Source organism: Thamnophis elegans, chromosome 5 (assembly GCF_009769535.1).
Source record: "Thamnophis elegans isolate rThaEle1 chromosome 5, rThaEle1.pri, whole genome shotgun sequence".
Lineage (NCBI taxonomy): Eukaryota > Metazoa > Chordata > Lepidosauria > Squamata > Colubridae > Thamnophis > Thamnophis elegans.
In genome coordinates this window covers 65,518,613-65,537,246 of record NC_045545.1, presented here as the reverse complement: position 1 = coordinate 65,537,246, position 18,634 = coordinate 65,518,613, and the positions used below count along the sequence as shown (strand labels likewise).

The 18,634-nt window shown below is 38.3% G+C and overlaps 2 protein-coding genes and 1 long non-coding RNA gene across 10 annotated transcripts in view; 2 read left to right on the top strand and 1 right to left on the bottom strand.

Annotated features, from left to right (window-relative positions):
• The window catches only part of RALGAPB (Ral GTPase activating protein non-catalytic subunit beta), a 66,377-nt gene extending 65,707 nt beyond the window's left edge, over positions 1 to 670 (bottom strand). For all 5 annotated transcript variants that reach the window (XM_032218814.1, XM_032218815.1, XM_032218816.1 and 2 more), the window contains exon 1: positions 408 to 670. In XM_032218814.1, coding sequence (XP_032074705.1) covers positions 408 to 413 — 6 coding nt within the window. In that variant the 5' untranslated portion in view covers positions 414 to 670. The remainder of the gene's footprint in view (positions 1 to 407) is intronic.
• On the top strand, positions 596 to 11,523 carry LOC116509596. The gene is made up of 4 exons (XR_004255517.1): positions 596 to 673; positions 2,516 to 2,591; positions 10,864 to 10,996; positions 11,126 to 11,523. It is a non-coding gene; the product is annotated as an uncharacterized LOC116509596 (long non-coding RNA).
• Positions 11,524 to 14,430: 2,907 nt separating this feature from the next.
• The window catches only part of NDRG3 (NDRG family member 3), a 45,766-nt gene continuing 41,562 nt past the window's right edge, over positions 14,431 to 18,634 (top strand). For 3 of the 4 annotated variants that reach the window (XM_032218218.1, XM_032218217.1, XM_032218215.1), the window contains exon 1: positions 14,431 to 14,530. The gene's annotated coding sequence lies outside the window, so the exon portion shown is untranslated. The remainder of the gene's footprint in view (positions 14,531 to 18,634) is intronic. The other variant, XM_032218216.1, reaches the window with a different exon arrangement.

Sequence of the window (18,634 nt, the reverse complement as noted above, 5' to 3'; positions counted from 1 at the left end):
CTGGCCCAGACACGGCCTAGCCCCAGCTTCCCGCGCCCTAAGTTCGTGAGAAGACCGGCTCATTTCCCGCAGGCAGTACTTTTCCCGAGCAGCGGCCCCACCCCGTGCACGCCAGGAGTCGCCACTTCCCCATCTCCTGCAAAGCCCGGAGCCTCAGCGCCACGAAGCGGCAACCCCGGGTGGGAGGACGAGGGGGGGGGAGGAGGGACGCCCGGGAGTCTTTCTCCAGGATTAATCTTCCAGAAAGAGGCATTCGGCGCCAAGGCCTCCGATCCCAGAAGGAAAGGAAGAGCCAGAATGCGGCGCAGAGGTCAGAGCCCGCTGATGCAGGGCCCGGCAAAGATGAAGGAAGGCGGCCCCTCGGCTTCTGGGTGTAGTCAGCGGGCAAAGGACCGGTCGCGCTTTACCTGCATCGAGATGACCGGCTGACATGTCTGGGGTAAAAGGCAGCCGCTCCGCCCTCAAGCGCCCGGCTCCATCGCGCCCGCCGGGAGGGAGGGGAGAGAGGAATCGAACGCTCCGCTCAGGTCTCTCTGGACACTTCCGGCCGTCTTAAAAAACTCACGCCCGAAAACCCGACATTCATCCCGTACAACACGCACGCGCCTTGACAACATTCCCTGCCGTGCGAAAAGAAGTTCTTTCTACCCTCGACGCTCGCTCCCAACCGGAAGTACGTAGAGCGTGACATTTCCCTTAGAAAGCGGGGGGGGGAAGGGAGAGGGAGGAGGGGATTTTGAAAGTTTTGCGCTGTACGCAAACGCCGTTCGCTGGACTCGGCCCTCTTCCTTATCCTCGGGATTTAAAGGAGCCGGGTTTATTTTGATGACTCGTGGTGCCGCTCCTCACTCTTCCTGCAGTCACTCACTGCCATTCAATTCCCCACCATGGAATCGTGTTATCCCAAGCGGATTCCAATGCTGACTATGGATAAGGAAAAACCTGCTGCCCAAAACATCTGGAGAGTTAGGGAAAACGGACTGCTTTATAAAACGACGCGGTGTGATTCCGCTGTCATTCTGGTTTACTGCAGTGTTGTTCAACCCCAGCAATATGAGCTTCCACTCCCAGAATTCCCCAACTTGCCATGGGAAACGACTCCTACCTACGGATTTTTATTGGAGGAAGATAATGAAAGTGACTGTCCAAACCTCCTCCATCATGTCAATAAGAGGTTATTTTATCTGCTTTACTAAGGCAGGAAGTAACCTGAGCTTGTTTCCTTCCTGGTGAGGAACTGGAGAATGGCACCTCAAGCAGTTGATTTGGAATATTTTAAAAGAACAGCCAACATGATTTCATTTTCATTCCCATGGATCTTTTTTCCTAAGACTAGCCCTTTGAGTTAATTGATACATACACTAAGGGCTGTTGAGATTGAGATAGAACTCCTGGGCAACAGTAGTTTAAAACAAGACTTATTTGGTCTGCATCCTTGTTATTCTTAAAGCAGAAATTGTCATCAGAGTATATTAAGGATTAATTTCAGTAGCATCTGGCAATAATGCTAACTAGGATTGACTCTGATTTGATCTCTACATGCTGCTTAGGCAAAAAATGTTAACGAAGAGTGATTCTTCCAGTTTGGGCCAGAAAGCAAGAGATTGTGAATTCTAATCTTGTTTTAGCCATGAAAGCCAGCTGGATGACTTTGAGCTAGTCACTCTCTTTTAGCTCATAATGTCAAGCTCAGGCAACAAGCCAGTCAATTCATGTTACAACCAAATGGATCAACCCTCGATCCTAAAAAAAATGAACTTGCATGAAAATTCTAGGGGGAAAAAATTCAAGATGCTCAAAATGTTTGGAGTATTGAAACACTTTTTTGAAATCAGTAAATTAGTCTTCAAACTCATATCAGATGGAAATAAAGACATTGGCTGCCTTCGTTGAGTCCACAGGACAGTGTTTCTCAGCCTCAGAAACTTTAAGCTATGTGGACTTTAATTCCCAGGCTAAATTTCCTCATGCTGGCAGGGGAATTCTGGAAGTCAGCACATGTCAAAGTTGTTGAGGTTGAGAAACACTGTGTTAGTAATTACAAAGTGAAATATTAGGCTAATTGTATTCCAGGGCTACACCAATGAATTGGATTTCCTTGGGAAAATGTAAAAATTTGACACAAAATCCTATGAAATGTGTTCACTGTTGTTCTAGCATGGTGTTTTTTCACTGTACATAAACATAATTTTATTTGTACAAAATGGAATTGTTGTGAAGTAACCAAAAGAGAAGATAACAAATACTTTTGTAAAATATTGAACACTTTATGGATTTTGCTGAAAATGGAACGAGCTAAGATAATGGTTTTTAGACTGCACAATTGAAATAATATTGAATAAGGGGATGAATGGATTGTTACATTTAAGAGAGAAGGAGGACAACAATTTTGATTGTAACTGTTGTAAAGAAGTCAGAAGTCACTCCTTTAATTTCCTTTGTTTGCTTCTTTTCCTTTGTTGTTTCCTGCATTTTCTTTCTTCTTTCTTTTTATATTTCTTTTCTTTTATTCAAGTAAAAATTCACAGCATAACAATGGAAAACCTCCTTGCAGCCAGGACCCAATGGCACTGGAGGAACAATCTCTGAAGGTACTTTCCATCCACCCTCCAATTCTGGTTATAGAGCTCGGATAATCTGCTCTTTGGATTGCATTGTCCTTATGTGTTACAGCATCATGACATAATGCTTTGGTGCACCATAATACTGACCCTGTCACATGAAGGTAGACTCCAGAGAGTCTATCAAAAAAGCACCCATGCTTGCACTACAGTTTTGTTGAGCCATGTGAGACTGATAGCCATCCAGTGTTACCCTGTATTAAGATGTGCAGCCAGCAAATTTAATAAATAAGAAATAATAAACATCAAAGGGAAGTTCCATAAAAAGGGAATATCTCTAGGATATTCGCCTAGTCTCCTTCTGCATGTTAGCTTCAGCACCCATGGCTACATAGGTTAAGGGGCAAAAGATTTGTAGGTAAAGCCAGATCCCATATTCTTACCACCTTGGAAGCTTAGGTAAACCATGGATTGCATTTAAACCATGTAGGATTAGTGTTAGTAATTAGAAAAATGAGCCACCAGCATTTAACCCTGCTCAATGAAATTACCAATAGTTCATTCAATCAGTTATGGTTTCTTTGGATCTCTCACCAGCACTAACTGGAATGTTGTGTTTCCAAAGTAGTATCCCTTTTTACATAAGGGCACTCTATAGTCTCCTGGATGATTGTGTTACTTTCAAATATTAAAAGTAAACTCTGCATGCCTGAGTATATGTGGATGAAACACTGATTCTACAAATCAAAGAGGGATATATTAGCCTTATAAGTCTTCCTCTAAATTCCTGGGTCACACAATTTTTTTTTCTCAAGGATTAATGGTAAACCTTTGCTGTCTTATTTTCCAATAAGCCCTTGATGACCTTTCTCCTTTCATGTGTCTAAGATTATAAATCAATAGTAATTTAATTTGTAACAACTAAGTATGCACCAGAACTGCGTAAGCAAGTATTTTACTTCCCATTTTTCTTGACCATTTCTTGGATATAGTATAGTATATACTTTGCATATACTATATACTTTGCAGTAAATTTTCCCTTTCATTTTTGCATTAACCAGTTTACAATTTTTGACAGGAAATTACAAATCATCAGTTAAATATTGTCTATCTGGAAATTACAAATTTGTGCCAGCTAAACCAAGAAAAGTTGGTTTAGCTTCACAAATTTTAGGCTAGTTGTTACCTATTACAGCAATTTTTTGATAGAAAATCATAAATCTTTTATGACTAAAATATAATTATAAAAAACCCACTTCTCTATCAGTGTTTGTAGCATGAAATCTGAAGATTGGGATACTTTAATAGCTATATGTGCTGTTTGTTAGATTTATACTCTAGCAATAGCAGTAGACTTATATACCGCTTCATAGGGCTTTCAGCCCTCTCTAAGCGGTTTACAGAGAGTCAGCATATTGCCCCCAACAATCCGGGTCCTCATTTTACCCACCTCGGAAGGATGGAAGGCTGAGTCAACCCTGAGCCGGTGAGATTTGAACCGCTGAACCGCTGATCTAGCAGTAGCCTGCAGTGCTGCATTTAACCACTGCGCCACCTCGGCTCTACTTTTCCTATAGGATTACTTAGAATTGTAACAAACCTTTACAAGGTTTTAACTAATATTTGCCGTGCAAAATCAGAATCCAGGCAAAAAATCTCTTTGCCCTAAACCTGCGTTTGCAGTATTAAATTTATCAGTACAAAGTATATGACTTTTCTCTCTGCCCCTTTCTAGCAAACACACAAATCAGTCATTCAAACCAGTGATGTCATTTTCTGGCCATTTTCAGTAGGCAGAAAGGGCAAGGAAGCATTGTTCCCAGAGCCTAACGTTATAAAGCACTGCGCATTTCTCCAAATTTGGACCATTGCCAACCCTTGATGCTACTAAATTGCTAGATATATGAGATAGTTTTTCCTTCTAAACCATTTATATACATACATACACACACACACACACACACACACACACACACACACACACAAGAATATAACAAGCTATATTTCTACCATGAAAGGCTACCAAAGTGGTGAAGTCAGCATTGCCTAATTGAATACCATCCAGATATGTTGGGATGACAGTTTCAAGAATTCCAGGCTGTAACTGTTCAAAGCATTTGAGGGAAGCTAGAACACCTGTGCTAGCTAAAAGAAAACATCTTAAGACACCACGAAATAGGAGTATATTGGTATATTCCTGTGTCAAGCTCAGCTCTTGGTGACACATTCCTTCCTGTGGTAACAATATGGAAGTGGTTTACTATTGCCCTCTCTGATATGTTGCGGGTAGTGAATAATTCCTAATTAGAAAGATGTGTAGATGGAGTGTTAAAACTAATTTGTATTCCCATATTAAGGCCCCTGATGACCAACATATGAAAAAAAAATTGATCCATTTTCTTTATAAGGTAGACTACATTATAAGGTAATCAACTTACAACAGTTCATTTAGTGATCATTCAACGTTACAACAGCACTGAAAAAAAGTGACTTGACTATTTTTCAGACTTACAATTGTTGCATCATCCCCACAGTCACTTGATCAAAATTCAGATGCTTGCCAACTGACTGATTTATGAGAGTTGCATTGTCCCGGGTCATGTGATCTCCTTTTGTGACTTTCTGACAAGCAAAGTCAACGATGAAGCTAGATTCACTTAACAACCATGTTACTAAATTAACAACTGCAGTCATTCACTTAACAATTGTGGCAAAAAAGGTCTTAAAATGTGGCAAAATTCAAATAACAAATGTCTCTTAGCAACAGAAATTTTGGACTCAATTGTGGTCGTAAGTCAAGGAGCCGAAGTGGGCAGTGGTTAGGGTGAAGTACTGCAGGCCACTTCAGCTGACTGTTATCTGCAATTCAGCAGTTCTAATCTCACCGGCTCAAGGTTGACTCAGCCTTCCATCCTTCCGAGGTGGGTGACCACAGGACCCAGACTGTGCGGGCGATAAGCTGACTCTGTAAACCGCTTAGAGAGGGCTGAAAGCCCTATGAAGCGGTATATAAGTCTAACTGCTATTGCTATTGCTACCTGTATAAAGAAAAAGATATATGTATTTTATAACTGTGGGACTTGATAATGCCTAGTGACTTCTGATGTACACTAAGATAGAAATTGCACCTCACCCACTCTCTTTCTTGTGCTGTGACTTTATAATTTGCATTATACTCAGTGGTGGGATTCAGCCAGTTCACACCACTACGAGCCGGGTGTTAATTTTCCAGAACTGGTTGTTCACTTTCTGAGCAGTTTGGTGAACTGGTTGTTGGAGGAAATCATTAGGGCAGAGAACTGGTTGTTAAATTATTTGAATCCCACCACTGATCATACTATTTAGTTTAGAAGTGGATTAATTAAGAATACTGAAGCCTGGAAAAAAATAAGCTGTGATTATGTGCCGTCAAGTTGTTTTTGACTCCTAACAATAGATTTTCTTCATGAAAAATCTCTGTAAAACCCTATACAATCTAAAATCTCTATCAAACTTTGATGGAAAAATATCATATTCAAATTTGGAGAGGTTACAGTTGTATGTTAGAACAGTTCCAGGCATTAGATGGCACTGGCTAATTGATCACAGAATTATGCTAGATTCCAAGTTTTTTTAAAAAAATGAGAAAAATTATAAATTTAAGCAAGATCATGAAAGGATAAGGATATTTCTGTGACAAAAATGCTCAGAATAACTAAGCAATAGACATTTAAGTGATAGTGTTTGGAAATGCAAGCTAACTATTGAGGAACAACTATAGAATGAAGGGAAACTTTCAAATTTAGAGACATACTAAAAATGGACTAGAAAAAAAAACAATTGCGTGGAGGAAATTCACATCAAGGAAATCACTGCTTCCTGGATGTGAACAGTAAGCAGATATATAATATCTGGATATATAATCAAACAAGGCAAATCTAGTGAGTAGTAGTAGTATTTACATATTTGGTCAATGACTAGCAAAAAATTGGCCTAGAAAAAGATTGGCAAGTTTGAAAGAGGTAAAAGAACAGGTAAAGCATAGGAAAGGTCAAAGAGATTACTAAATTATCCTTAAAGAATTGAAAATTCTCCTGGGAAATTAATTGATGAAAGTATTTAGATGCCAGAGGTTGATCCAACTTTATGGCTGCATGGAAATTTGCTTAAAACATAAAAGTAGAACAATATAGTAGAAGTGCTGAATTTGTAATAAATGTATAATGTTAATTTTGTAAAACAAAAATTATGGCATTGCATTTCAAACTGCCACTCTCTCCATGCTTTCTCAAGTGCTAGAAGACTATTTTAGCTTTTTCCTGAATCAGTATCTTTTTGAGGGAAATTTATACTGGAAATTCACTTTCCCCCACATTTATCTATAAATCTACAGATTATGTGTGAGAAAACGAGCAAACGCTTAGCACTGCTAATCTCTCAAAGACCATTAATTTCCAAAACAGGCAGTCTGCTGAAATCTACTCTGTCATTAGCCACAATAAAGCCACATGAACTATTTATTTCCAGCTGACATTTAAACCTTCATGTACTGTAATTGGTAATAATTTCAGTCATCAAAAGCTTTTGAAGCATAGTACCTGGGCAGGATTTTTTCAAACTTTTTCAGGTCACTCAAACTGTTATTAAAAAATATATATCTTCCTACCTCTTAGACACAGAGTGAGCAAAATGCCCTTGGGGAGAAACTTCTGGATATCAACTGACAAACCCCATTCTTTCTGCTGTATCTTAGAAAAATTGCTATGGACACCACCAACCTACTTTAAACTTTTTTCCCTGTATTTTACATAACCTCATTACTTTCTTGCAGAACTCCTGAAATTTAAATAATCTGAGAACCCTGGCCTAGGGAAGCAAATATGCTTACCCACTTCATACAGATGATTACCTGTAAGAAGAGGAGGGGAAATACTGTGCCCCCCCCTTCCTATAAAGCAACAGCAGACATATTTTTCTTTTTTTGTATGATTAATTAGGGACTGTTCTAATTTTATCTTTTAATCTAGCAAGAGATGTTATTAGGAGATATTTCAAGCCTGAATAAGAGTAGGGAAAAAAGATGGAAAGGGAAAAAGAGATTGACTGGATAGATGTATCCATGACTCATTTTATTTACATCTCACCTTTTCACATTGTAACTGTCTCACTTATTACAATTTGAATCCATTAGAAAAGTTTAGCTTTTATTTTATTTACAAGCACAGCAAGAAGTTTAAAGAAATAAATGTAATCCAACTAGTTCTAGAAATCAGAAAATGTTTTAATATTTTTCACATAATTCATTTTTGTATTACATGTTCCAGTACACATCAGAAATAGAAATAATATGCAGCCATCAGAATAAACAAACTAGAACTGGTATGTCTTCTTTTATCAAAATATATACTGAGAAAGATGAATTGTTTTTAATTTACCACTGAGCCATGGTGGCGCAGTGGTTAGAATACAGTACTGCAGGCTACTTCTGCTGACTGCCAACTGCCTGCAGTTTGGCAGATCGAATCTCACCAGGCTCGAGATTGACACAGCCTTTCATCCTTCATAGGTCAGTAAAATGAGGACTCAGATTGTTGGGGGCAATATGCTGGCTCTGTAAACCGATTAAGAGAGGGTTGTAAAAGCACTGTGAAGTAATATATAAGTCTAAGTACTATTTCTGTTGCTAAAGAGAATTAGTTTGAACGAAATCTAAATAGAAATGTAAGATACAATCCTTCCATAACTGAATTATAACATCTTCATGCTAAAACTTTTTAATTTTTTTAAAACTGAAATATGACAAATGTTAGTTTTGCTATATGTAGATTGAATGATGCTTCCTGTTATAAACCACCACCAGATGGCAATACTGATGCACTAAAACTCTGGTGTGTTTCTTAGCATCCTTCTTTCACTTTAGTTGGGAAGAAACTATTGTAGAAAAAGATTATATTTGTTATAGTGGCGAATATCTATAGCTTAGGTGTAGGATGATGGTAAGGTTGATTCTCCAAGCTTGTGAGTTGGTTTCCGAACATTTTGTTACTAGGCTAGGTAACTTCTTCAGAAGTGAAGATGTTACTTAGCCTAGTAACGAAACATTCGGAAAAATGGTTACAAAATCATTTCTGAAGATGTTACTAAGCCTGGTAATGAAACATTCGGAAACCAGCCCACAAGCTCGGAGAATGAACCTTTACCCTCATCCTACACCTGAGCTACATATATTCACCACAATAGCAAAGTTATAAGGGTGTGCAAACTTAAACTTGTTGCCCCTGGCAGACTTTCGCTGTGTGAGACGACCCATGAACAGTTACACTTCCTCCTATATGAAGATGTTACCTAGTCTGGAAATGAAATGTTCACAAATCAACCCACAAGCTCGGAGAATGAACCTTCACCATCAAAGAATGTATTATCTGTGAAATGGAAGTCTGCAGAAAAGTATTGATCAATGTGAACAATACTAAGTATTATGCCATGAATGAATTTTAACTGCCAAAGGAGTCCCTCTAATTGAAATTCGCTGCTGAATTATGTGGTTTATCTAATGACTATGTTGTTGTTAAGTACTGTGCATTGCTAGGTCAAAAAATGGAAAAATGATGGACCTGGAAGAGCTTGTTTATATGAACAATGAAGTGAACAACCTGTGAAAGTAACTGACAAGTTTCATATGGAAAAGACTGATGAATAGATTAACTAACAGATCACTTAAAGAGAAACAGCTGTCAAGATTGGCATTTCACAGGAACATACGAATTACATTATTGATATTCAATCTTGAAAGATTTGTACAAAATGAGCTTCTTGCATGCCAACAGCAGATGAATGTAGCAAACACTATTAATTACATGGAGAAGAAAATACAGATAACAAAATGTTTTATTTCAAGAATTATTGTATTTTTCATTTACTGTATCATTTAATGTTATATAGAGATGGAGGGTTATTTTTAACTGAACCCTAATAAATTTGATCCTGTTTAGTATTTTGGAATCACCCAAGGTGAACCAGGTACAATATACTGTAAATAATTTTAAAGTAAATGTATTTGTACATAATTACATAGATTTAAAGAACATCCAATTCTGGACCTTTTACATAACACACACAGAAAAATAAAAGAACAGATGACATGCATGCAGAAAAACCATTCTAAACAAAATACATGGATCATTGGGGAATATGTCAGGCTGCAGAATCCATATCCAAGAAGAAGCTATACTAATGCCGATCAAAAAAGCATGATCAATGTCACCTCTGTACTATGTTCTGGCCTGAAACCCAACAAGAATGGGTGAGATCATCTATTTTCTTCAGGATTCTCTGGAACTGTTGCATCATAACTTTTTCAACAATCTTCCCTAAAAAAGAAGGTTGGAGACTGGACAACAATTGTTCAGAATTATAGCTTCTTAAAGAGGGAACATGATACTGTGTCATTTCAGTGTCACAGGGACCACCCCATTTCTCAGAGAAACTAATGGATCCAATCACAAGTCACTCCCCAAGCAGTTTTAACCACCCAGGAAAGGCCTAGCTCAGGGGTTGGCAAACACTCAAAGAGCCACAAAGGTCCTAACCTGAAGCCCCCCGTTCAATTCTGGAGCCAACATGGAAGTTCAGTTCCCCCACTATAGAGTCTCCTCCTAGCATGGCGTCCTTTTTCCTCTGCCGACCAAAAGTCCGGTTCCCCCACCATAGAGTTTCCTTCTAGCACAGCGTCATTTTTCCTCTACCTATCCTAACCGAAAGCCCTATCAATTGTGGAGCTGACCGGCGACAAGCAGCCACAGCAGAGGGATGAAAGAGCCATATGCGGCTCCAGAGCTGCGGGTTGCCGACCCCTGGCCTACCTCTAGTTTCCCAACTAGAAATGTCAAAGACCTGCCCAGTTGATCAGCATAAAAATTAAAAAGACCAGCATGTATAAATATTCCTTATTCTACTTGAACTAAATTATATAGCTCTTTACAAGTGATATTTTATTAATTAGTTTTGCCAGTTTTAATAGTCATCCAGAACATACATAGAATGAATAGTTTTTATAATTGCTTCCTGTTATCTATGTTATCTTTCTCTTTTCCAATAGGCAATTAGATTCATTACGTTGGATTAGCAACTGGATTACAATAATATACATAACAGAAGTACTCTTCACTTTCGCCATATTTGAGAAAGCTTGTTTTCAGGAAGGCTGAAATTGATATTTAAAAAATTCATAGGTTTAAATTTAGTTTAACTGTACAGAAAATAAACCAATTATAAAACTTGTACAAAATTCAGTTCTAATCTTATTTTCTTTATATTCCGGTAGATGCTAAGACAAAGTTTGTATGGGGAATATGTCTGATCTGGGGATGTGGTGGTGCAGTGGCTTAATGATGCTGAAACTGCTGGCTAGAAATGGTCTGCACTCCAGTGGTTCGAGACCAGCTCCACAAGTCAGGGTAAGCTCCCATTGCTCATACCCTAGCTCCTGCCCACCTAACAGTTTGAAAGCAAGCAATACTGCAAGTATTAAATGGCCAGGGTGCTATTTTGGTGGGGAAAACCTTGTTGCGTTTATATGTGTGCAGAAAGCAGAAGCTGGCACTGGACCTGGACAGACACAAAGCAACGTAACACGAGGAGAGTCAAGACTGGTGGAGGAGCCTGGAAGAGCCAGCAATCTGAGCTCTGCTAATCATCTGATGTAAACTAGTTTGCTCCCTTTGGTGCACCAAGGATAGACATCCAAGCGCTGAACAGAATGAACTAGCAATGAAGCCTGTCAGGACTGCATTGTGTCTAGCATTTGTAGATTTCCCTGACATTGTATGCCATACACTGAATAAATAAATGTCTGACTTTTCTGCTATTACTTTGCAGACATGAAGCATCCTACAATTTGATGTACTTTTAGCGCTCAGATCATCTATTTAAAATGCATTTAAATAAACTGCCACACAAGAGATAACTACTAGTTAGCAGGCAGCAGATCTATTATGATTGTAAAAAAGTAGACTATGACTGAAAATGGCCTGTATTATCAATCAGAGTGATCTCATTTAAATTAAATTACTGTTTCTAAGTCTACATATCTACAGATTCCCATAATATCATTTAAAAATAAAATTTATAATTTCAGAAGACAATTTTAAACATTTGTCAAAATATACAGCGTACCTGATCTCTTAATAAGAATAGCAAAATGCATTTCTTACTGAGTTAACGATTTATTAGTCAACTGAAATCACAACTGGCTTCAAAACCATTATATTTACTCAATATATATTTATCTTCTACTTTTAACTGTTTGATTTTTTAATGGGCATTACCATCTTTGACAATTATTGCAAGTGAATGTGGTCAGAAGCTTCATTTTGTACAGTATGTGGATAGGTTAATAATATATTTGGCTATTAATTAAATAAGAATTCCCTTATGTCGCACTGTAATTAATTTAATTTATTAGGTTACTTAATAGAAAGTATTTAGATCTGAGAAGGGCCAGTTTGTTTCATTACTATTTGAACAGCATAAAATGAAAACAAAGCCTTATTTTGGGGGTGTTTATCTGAAACCCTGTATAATGCAAAGCAGAAATCAAAATTTCATATAAATATATCCCAAGATCATTGCATAATACATTTTGTTTATGCTACCAGTTGGAATGGCATGAAAACCAGTTTGGTCTAGTGGTTTAGGCACCAGCCTATAAAGTGGAAAAGCATGAATTCAAGTCCCACCTTAGCCATGAAAGCTAGCTAGGTGACTTTGGGACAATCACCCTCTTAGCTCAACCCAATTCACAGGACTGTTGTAGGAAAATAGGAGGATGTGTTAATATGTTTGCCGCCTTATTTGTAAAAATAATGAAGGTGGGATACAAATAAATAGCAATAATACTTATACATTGCTTCACAGTGCTTTACAGTAAGCCCCTTCTAAGTGGTTTACAGAGTCAGCATATTGTCCCCAACAATCTGGGTCATTTTACTGACCTCAGAAGGATGGAAAGCTGAGTCAACCTTGAGCTGGTGAGACTTGAACTGCCAAACTGCTGGATGTATATATCTTTCGTATATTGCTATTGCTATAGCTTCAAGGAAGTATGTATAGTATTGTCTGTTTTTCTCTTCCAATAATACCACTGAGTAAATTAGGCTGAGAAATAGTGAGCGAACCAGAATTACCCAGTGAGTTTTCATGGATGAGTTTGACCCTAAACAGATCCATAACACTGATTTTAAAGTTCATTTTAAATCTCATTACTGGGATGAAAAAAAAATCCATTTGCTCTTGCATAATAATCTTTCTCTGTAATAATATCAATTATAAAGTTCACATGTGATTTGTAATATCTTGCTCTTTTTATATATTCCCTTAATGGCTAGGATGATATATCAAACTGAAGAATTATTTGTTTAACAATGGTTTGATTGCTTTGGTTATAAGAAAGCTCCATTGGTCGTATCATTCTATCCATGGATTTAAATTTAGAATTTTTTTTTTATAGGAAATACTTTGCAGAAAGCTACATATAAAACTGCTACAGCTCAGCGGTGACAGCAAAAGAACACTGAGCTTCAAATTCTTACTAAACAATTTTGTTCTTTTTGTAGGTCAGACAGTAAGTGGTTTCTCAACATGTATTTTGGTATCCTAAAGACAGTTCTCTAAAATGAATACAGTACTTAAATCTAGCCTTTTACAGATTGTTTACAGAACAATTATTATCTAAATAGCATAGATTCCATTGATTCCTAGTAAGGCCATTTGATCTAATGGCTTTAGCTACTCATTGTTTCTTAAAATAACTAATGAGAAAGAAAACATCAGCAGTTGGGTATGTTGATATACTGCTTCCAGCAGTAAACTTCAGAACCATACTATGAAAAAATCCCTTTGCTTAAATTTGTCTTCAATCTGTGTCAACCTTCATACAGAAATTTTTATATTTAAAAATTCCACTGCTCAAAATTATTGGTTTCAAATAATTTCATTTTCCCCAACAACTCAATTTTTTAAATCAGTTACAATTTCAGTAACCGATCACCTATTGTAATTTATAGATCTTTCTCTATGAATTTAAAATATTTTAAAAAATGATTACTGCAATTACTATTGCCTTACTTTGATATAATAAATTCCACAGATTAACTGTGCACATCACTAATAGAAGGATCACTAAAAGAAGGACCACTTCCTTTTATTCTTTGTCTCCCACTGTTGAGTTTCACTGGATATCTCAGTGTTTGAAGCAATACAACAGGCAGGGGCTATTTCCAAATAAGTTTACAGTAGTGGATGAATAAAAATAGTGTGAAAACCAATATTTTTGATTCCTTATTTGCTCTGAAGGTTTGGGGAATATATTCTGGAATATCGTGGAAGGCCATTTGGGATGTTATAAGAAATAACTACAACAGTAACCTAGCTCCCCTAACAAAGCTAATACTAACTCCTTTGCACAGCACCATAACCCATCTATCCCCACCTCCGTTAACGTAGTAATTTTATTTATATGTATTTTTCTTTTAAGAGCTCAAGACCTTACTTCTCTCCCCCACCTCTCGATTATCTTTATCTTGCGCTTTACAAATCTCCTCCTAAGAAGCAACGTGCAGAAAGTAAAGGGCTAGCCTAAAATCACCCAGCGAGAACAAGCCGGGTCTCTTCATCCCTAAACCAACACGAGAGCCGTTGTGTCGCTCTCATCGCAGCCATCGCGTCATCTATATATCGCCGTTCAGCGCGAGGCCAGACTTTCTCCCCCTCTTCCCGTCCTGTCCCGAGGCCCGCTTCCCCTTCCAACCCAAGCTTGCCCTTCCTTCTGTAAAGACAGACCAAGAACTGCGGTTGCGCGCCAGCCGGGGAGACGCGCATTGAGGCGCAGTGCGCCTGCGCAGTTCTTTCTCTCTCTTCATATTTTTTTCTACCCATGCTGTTGTTGCTGCTGGCGGAGCCTGAACATCACCTGCGCGGTGTCCCCCTGTAAGGTACGTTCCGGTTGCGTCTGTGAGAGTCGCTGTGGGGTGTGGGAGACGCTTCTTCCATTTCTTCAAGGCTGACCCGTCCGTCCTTCCTCGCCCTGCCTGCCTTGTGTTTGAACTCATTCGGGGAAGACAAGAGGTAAAAAAAAACATCTCGCCATGGAGGACCTCCGCGGTATATAAGCTCTCCCCAGTCGAGCCCTTAATCCGTTAATAATCAGGGCGGCCATCTGGAAGACCCCTCGCTGGGGGAGGCCACTGCCGTCCCTTCGCGTGGCCTGGATGTCCTGTCCCCCCCCCCCCCAGCCCTGTTAGGTCCTCCAAGGCCCCCTCGGAGGGAAATGCTTAATACCTTACAGGTACATGTTCCTCTGGAGTCCTTGGGGCTCTCTGAGCTTGTGTGTTTGCAGATGTTTCGTTACCCTATCGGATAAAGGCCGTCCTTTCTGTCGGTTACATGCTTCTCTGCCCTTCGGTGTGATGGAGCTCCTTCGAGCAGGGGGTGGGGATTCAATGCAGAAGGAAAGGGGGAAAGGACGCCGAGCGGTTGCCCATCTCTGGCCGTTGAATAAAGCCCGGGGCAAACGCCACTGTCGCCGCTCTCTCTTTGCAAAAGATGTGGAAGGAAAAGAGTTGTTTTTAGTAACAGAATAGAATATTGGGTAAATTGAGCAGCCTAATTTGATAGCATACCTATCAAATCACAAACAACCTAGAGTCGCCTAGAACAGCTAAGAGTTGTTAATAGTCATTATAGTTTCTTGTCACTAATAAAGCCCACGAAAAGAAGGAGTATGAGTTCTTCAGATGGAGAAAAATTGAGACCCTCTTCTGCCGCTTCACCTTGTGCATATAAAGGGAGTCCAACTGAAGACTGTTTTGGAAAAGCATCGGGATTTTAACATTGAGAGAGAAAAATGGAAACTCGCATCAAAAGGTTTCAGATAGTCTCAGAAGGTCTCAATAAGCTATAGGGTTTTTTCTTTGACGCGGTACAATTCTTAATGGATAGATTTGTAATCTTGCTCACGACCTACCTGAATCCTGTCTTCCTTTGCTCAACACTCCCCCCCCCCGCCTCCCCAAAGAGTCCAGCCACACCGCATTTGATGAAGTGTGCTGCAGTTTCCAAAAGCTAGTGCTTTTTAATAAAATGTGTTAGTGGGGGGGGGGGGGAAGTGCTATCTTCTGATTTTGATTTTTTGCCACCATAAATTAATGCCACTCTCCTCTTGCAATGGAGGCAATGATTGAAGGTAGTAAATCTTTTCAAGGCTGTAATTTTAACAAGCATCATACAAAGTCCTAAAACTGGTGGGATATTTGTGTAAATTTGTATTAGGGTAGATTTCAAATTCTCCTATTATGATATTCTTGTAACAAAACATTGTGCTAAAGATCTTCCACCCTTCATCTTTTCTAATGTTTATGTTGCATGCTTTTGTTGAGAGGAAAGAAATGTAGCTAAAGCTACTAACAAAAATAAGAATTATTGTGTTTGCAGGCAATGGTGGGTGAGTTAATGAATAGCCACATTAGACTCTTCTCTTGGGAGTCAGTTCTTAGTCTCAAGTGATTTACAGCTCAAATATAGTTGAATCGCTTATTTGACCTGGATTTACCTGGTTTGTTTCAGACCTATTGTTTGTGATTGGAAGCTCTGTTACACTTAATATTTTACAATAGGGTTGTAATCTCAATCATCCCTCTTTGCTTCCCCACCCCACCCCCATAATGGGATTTGCCTTCTTTTTTATATATATGTTAGTATCTTTTTTTCTTATGTGTTTTAATATTCTGTTTTTTTTTCTAAAATGTGGAAGGGGATTCTTGACAGTGTTTATAGATGGCTCATACTGGTACCTTTCCTCATAATCTATTAACTAGCAACATTGAGTGCAGTATATTTTCATGGTTTAGCCAATATATTTGAAATTGTTTACTGAAGACTTTTTTATACAACAAGAAATTGCTGGAAGGTTAAAATTAAGTGCACAGTTTACAGCTATGATATTGCACCAATTAACACTCTCATGAGATAGTTTGGTAAATGAATAATACTCAAATCACAAGATTAAAAGTTGTGTTTACACTGTGCAGATTAGGACACCTTTGGAGTGCTGTGTCTAATAATGGATGTAACATTGTAGGTACCCTTATACTGGGTCACAAATTGTGGATGATAAAAATAAGAATTATTGTGTTTGCAGGCAATGGTGGGGGAGTTAATGAATAGCCACATTAGACAGACCAATATAAAAATTGATATTGACAGATCAATATAAAATAATCATGATTATGAGAGTTTTGAAAAGTGATTCATATATCTGTTGAAAGAGTATATGTGTTATGTTTGGTGAAGTTCAAATGAAAAAAAATCTCTCTACATGTGAAACTCTGATGCAAAAATGGCCTGAGATTTGTAAATATGGGGCATGGAATGGTAGGATTAGAAGCACTGAAATTGTAAGCATCCAGATTTCGGCTAAATATTAGAAAATTATGAAAGAGCTTATAGAAGGGATGCAGACAATCCTCCCCACTTTTTAGATCATGACAGCAGCAAAAGATTATTTATTAAATTTGTTTGCTTCCCATCTCACCGCAAGGCGACTTTGGACAAAAAGTGTTGTGAATCTACAACCCAGTATAATTTTCCTCCATCCAACCTTATTCTAGACAGGTGGACTAGAAATCACCCGAAACACATGACATCCATATCACTGATTGGTCAGTTTGAATTTTCTTGCAAACTACCTCTACCTCTCAAGGAGATTCTCTATTGGATTATTGTATCTTCAGGAGGCTAGCAGAGAGTGAAAGCTAAATGTAATCCTAGTGTATTCTCAGATTTCAAGATTCCTAATAAATAAAGCAGCTAAACCTGACAAGTATTAATTAGTGAAGTTTTATTTTAAATGATAGCTGACTATTTCTGACTTCTTTCTTCAGGAATTTTTAGTGTTTTCCAATTGGCACTGAAGCTGATTTCACTGCTCTGTATACAGGAAATGTCTTACCCATGTGCTAAACTCTGTTTAGAGTGTGTATGTGCATGTGCTTACCTGGTACTTAAGGAAAAGGAAAACTTTGGAACAATGTTTTCTTCTTGTACGCAACTATTAGCCCTGGCTTCCTTTATATTTAAGCTCAGGTTTAGTAAATGTGGATCACACAGGGGGTGGCGCAGCATGCCTAGCGTTTGGAAGTAAAGATACTTGCATTTCCCCTTCTCCCAGGTTTTTAAAGTTGGATTATTTTGAAAGATGATTGCTTCCATTTCAGCAAAGACTTGAACAATTGGGGAGGTTGCCCTATGCATTGCAGATTTTTCAATTGAACAGTGGGTTGGAATAGATGATCTCCAATGTATTTTCTATTTTATAGTGTTTATTCATTGTTAACATATGCATTACAAGTACTATAATTGACCTAAACAAATACACTTGCTTTATTATTCTATCATGAGACTGTAATGTGAGGCATAGGTACAAATTCTACTGTAATATACTATAATATTCTTCATAAATAGAATTTTAGATTGGATCACAGTGATATATTAATAAGCATCACTCATTAGTTTGATATTTGCAAAAATATGGATATTTGTGAGACTCTATTGGACATGCTCTAAAAGGCTGAGTGGCATACATGGATCGGAAAAAGCTTCTGTAGCTACTGAAATAGAAAGATACGATTACTAGAGCTACAATCTGATATGGAAAAGAAGAATGAAATACGTATATTTATAAAATGCACTTTCTGGCATTACACAAGTGCACCATTATTTCTGGGTAATTCACAGGCAAAAATAATTTAATTTTTGGAGAAAGGGAGTCATCTCTTTTTCAAGTTACAAATAGCTTAATTCCACCATGACAACTGCAGTGTGGTCTTCATGGACCTGCACATAATGAGTGTCTTGAATTTCAATCCGAAAATCAGTGGCCAAGCTTCTACATAGTGCACAATGCCAGGTGATATTAAAAGTCTTGCACAGATAGCCAGTTATTTTCTGGCCATAATTTAAGGGATTGTTTTTACTACAAAAGCCTAAATAGCTTGGAGTCTGACTGTCTGAGGTATATTTTGCTATAAACATGCCTGGTC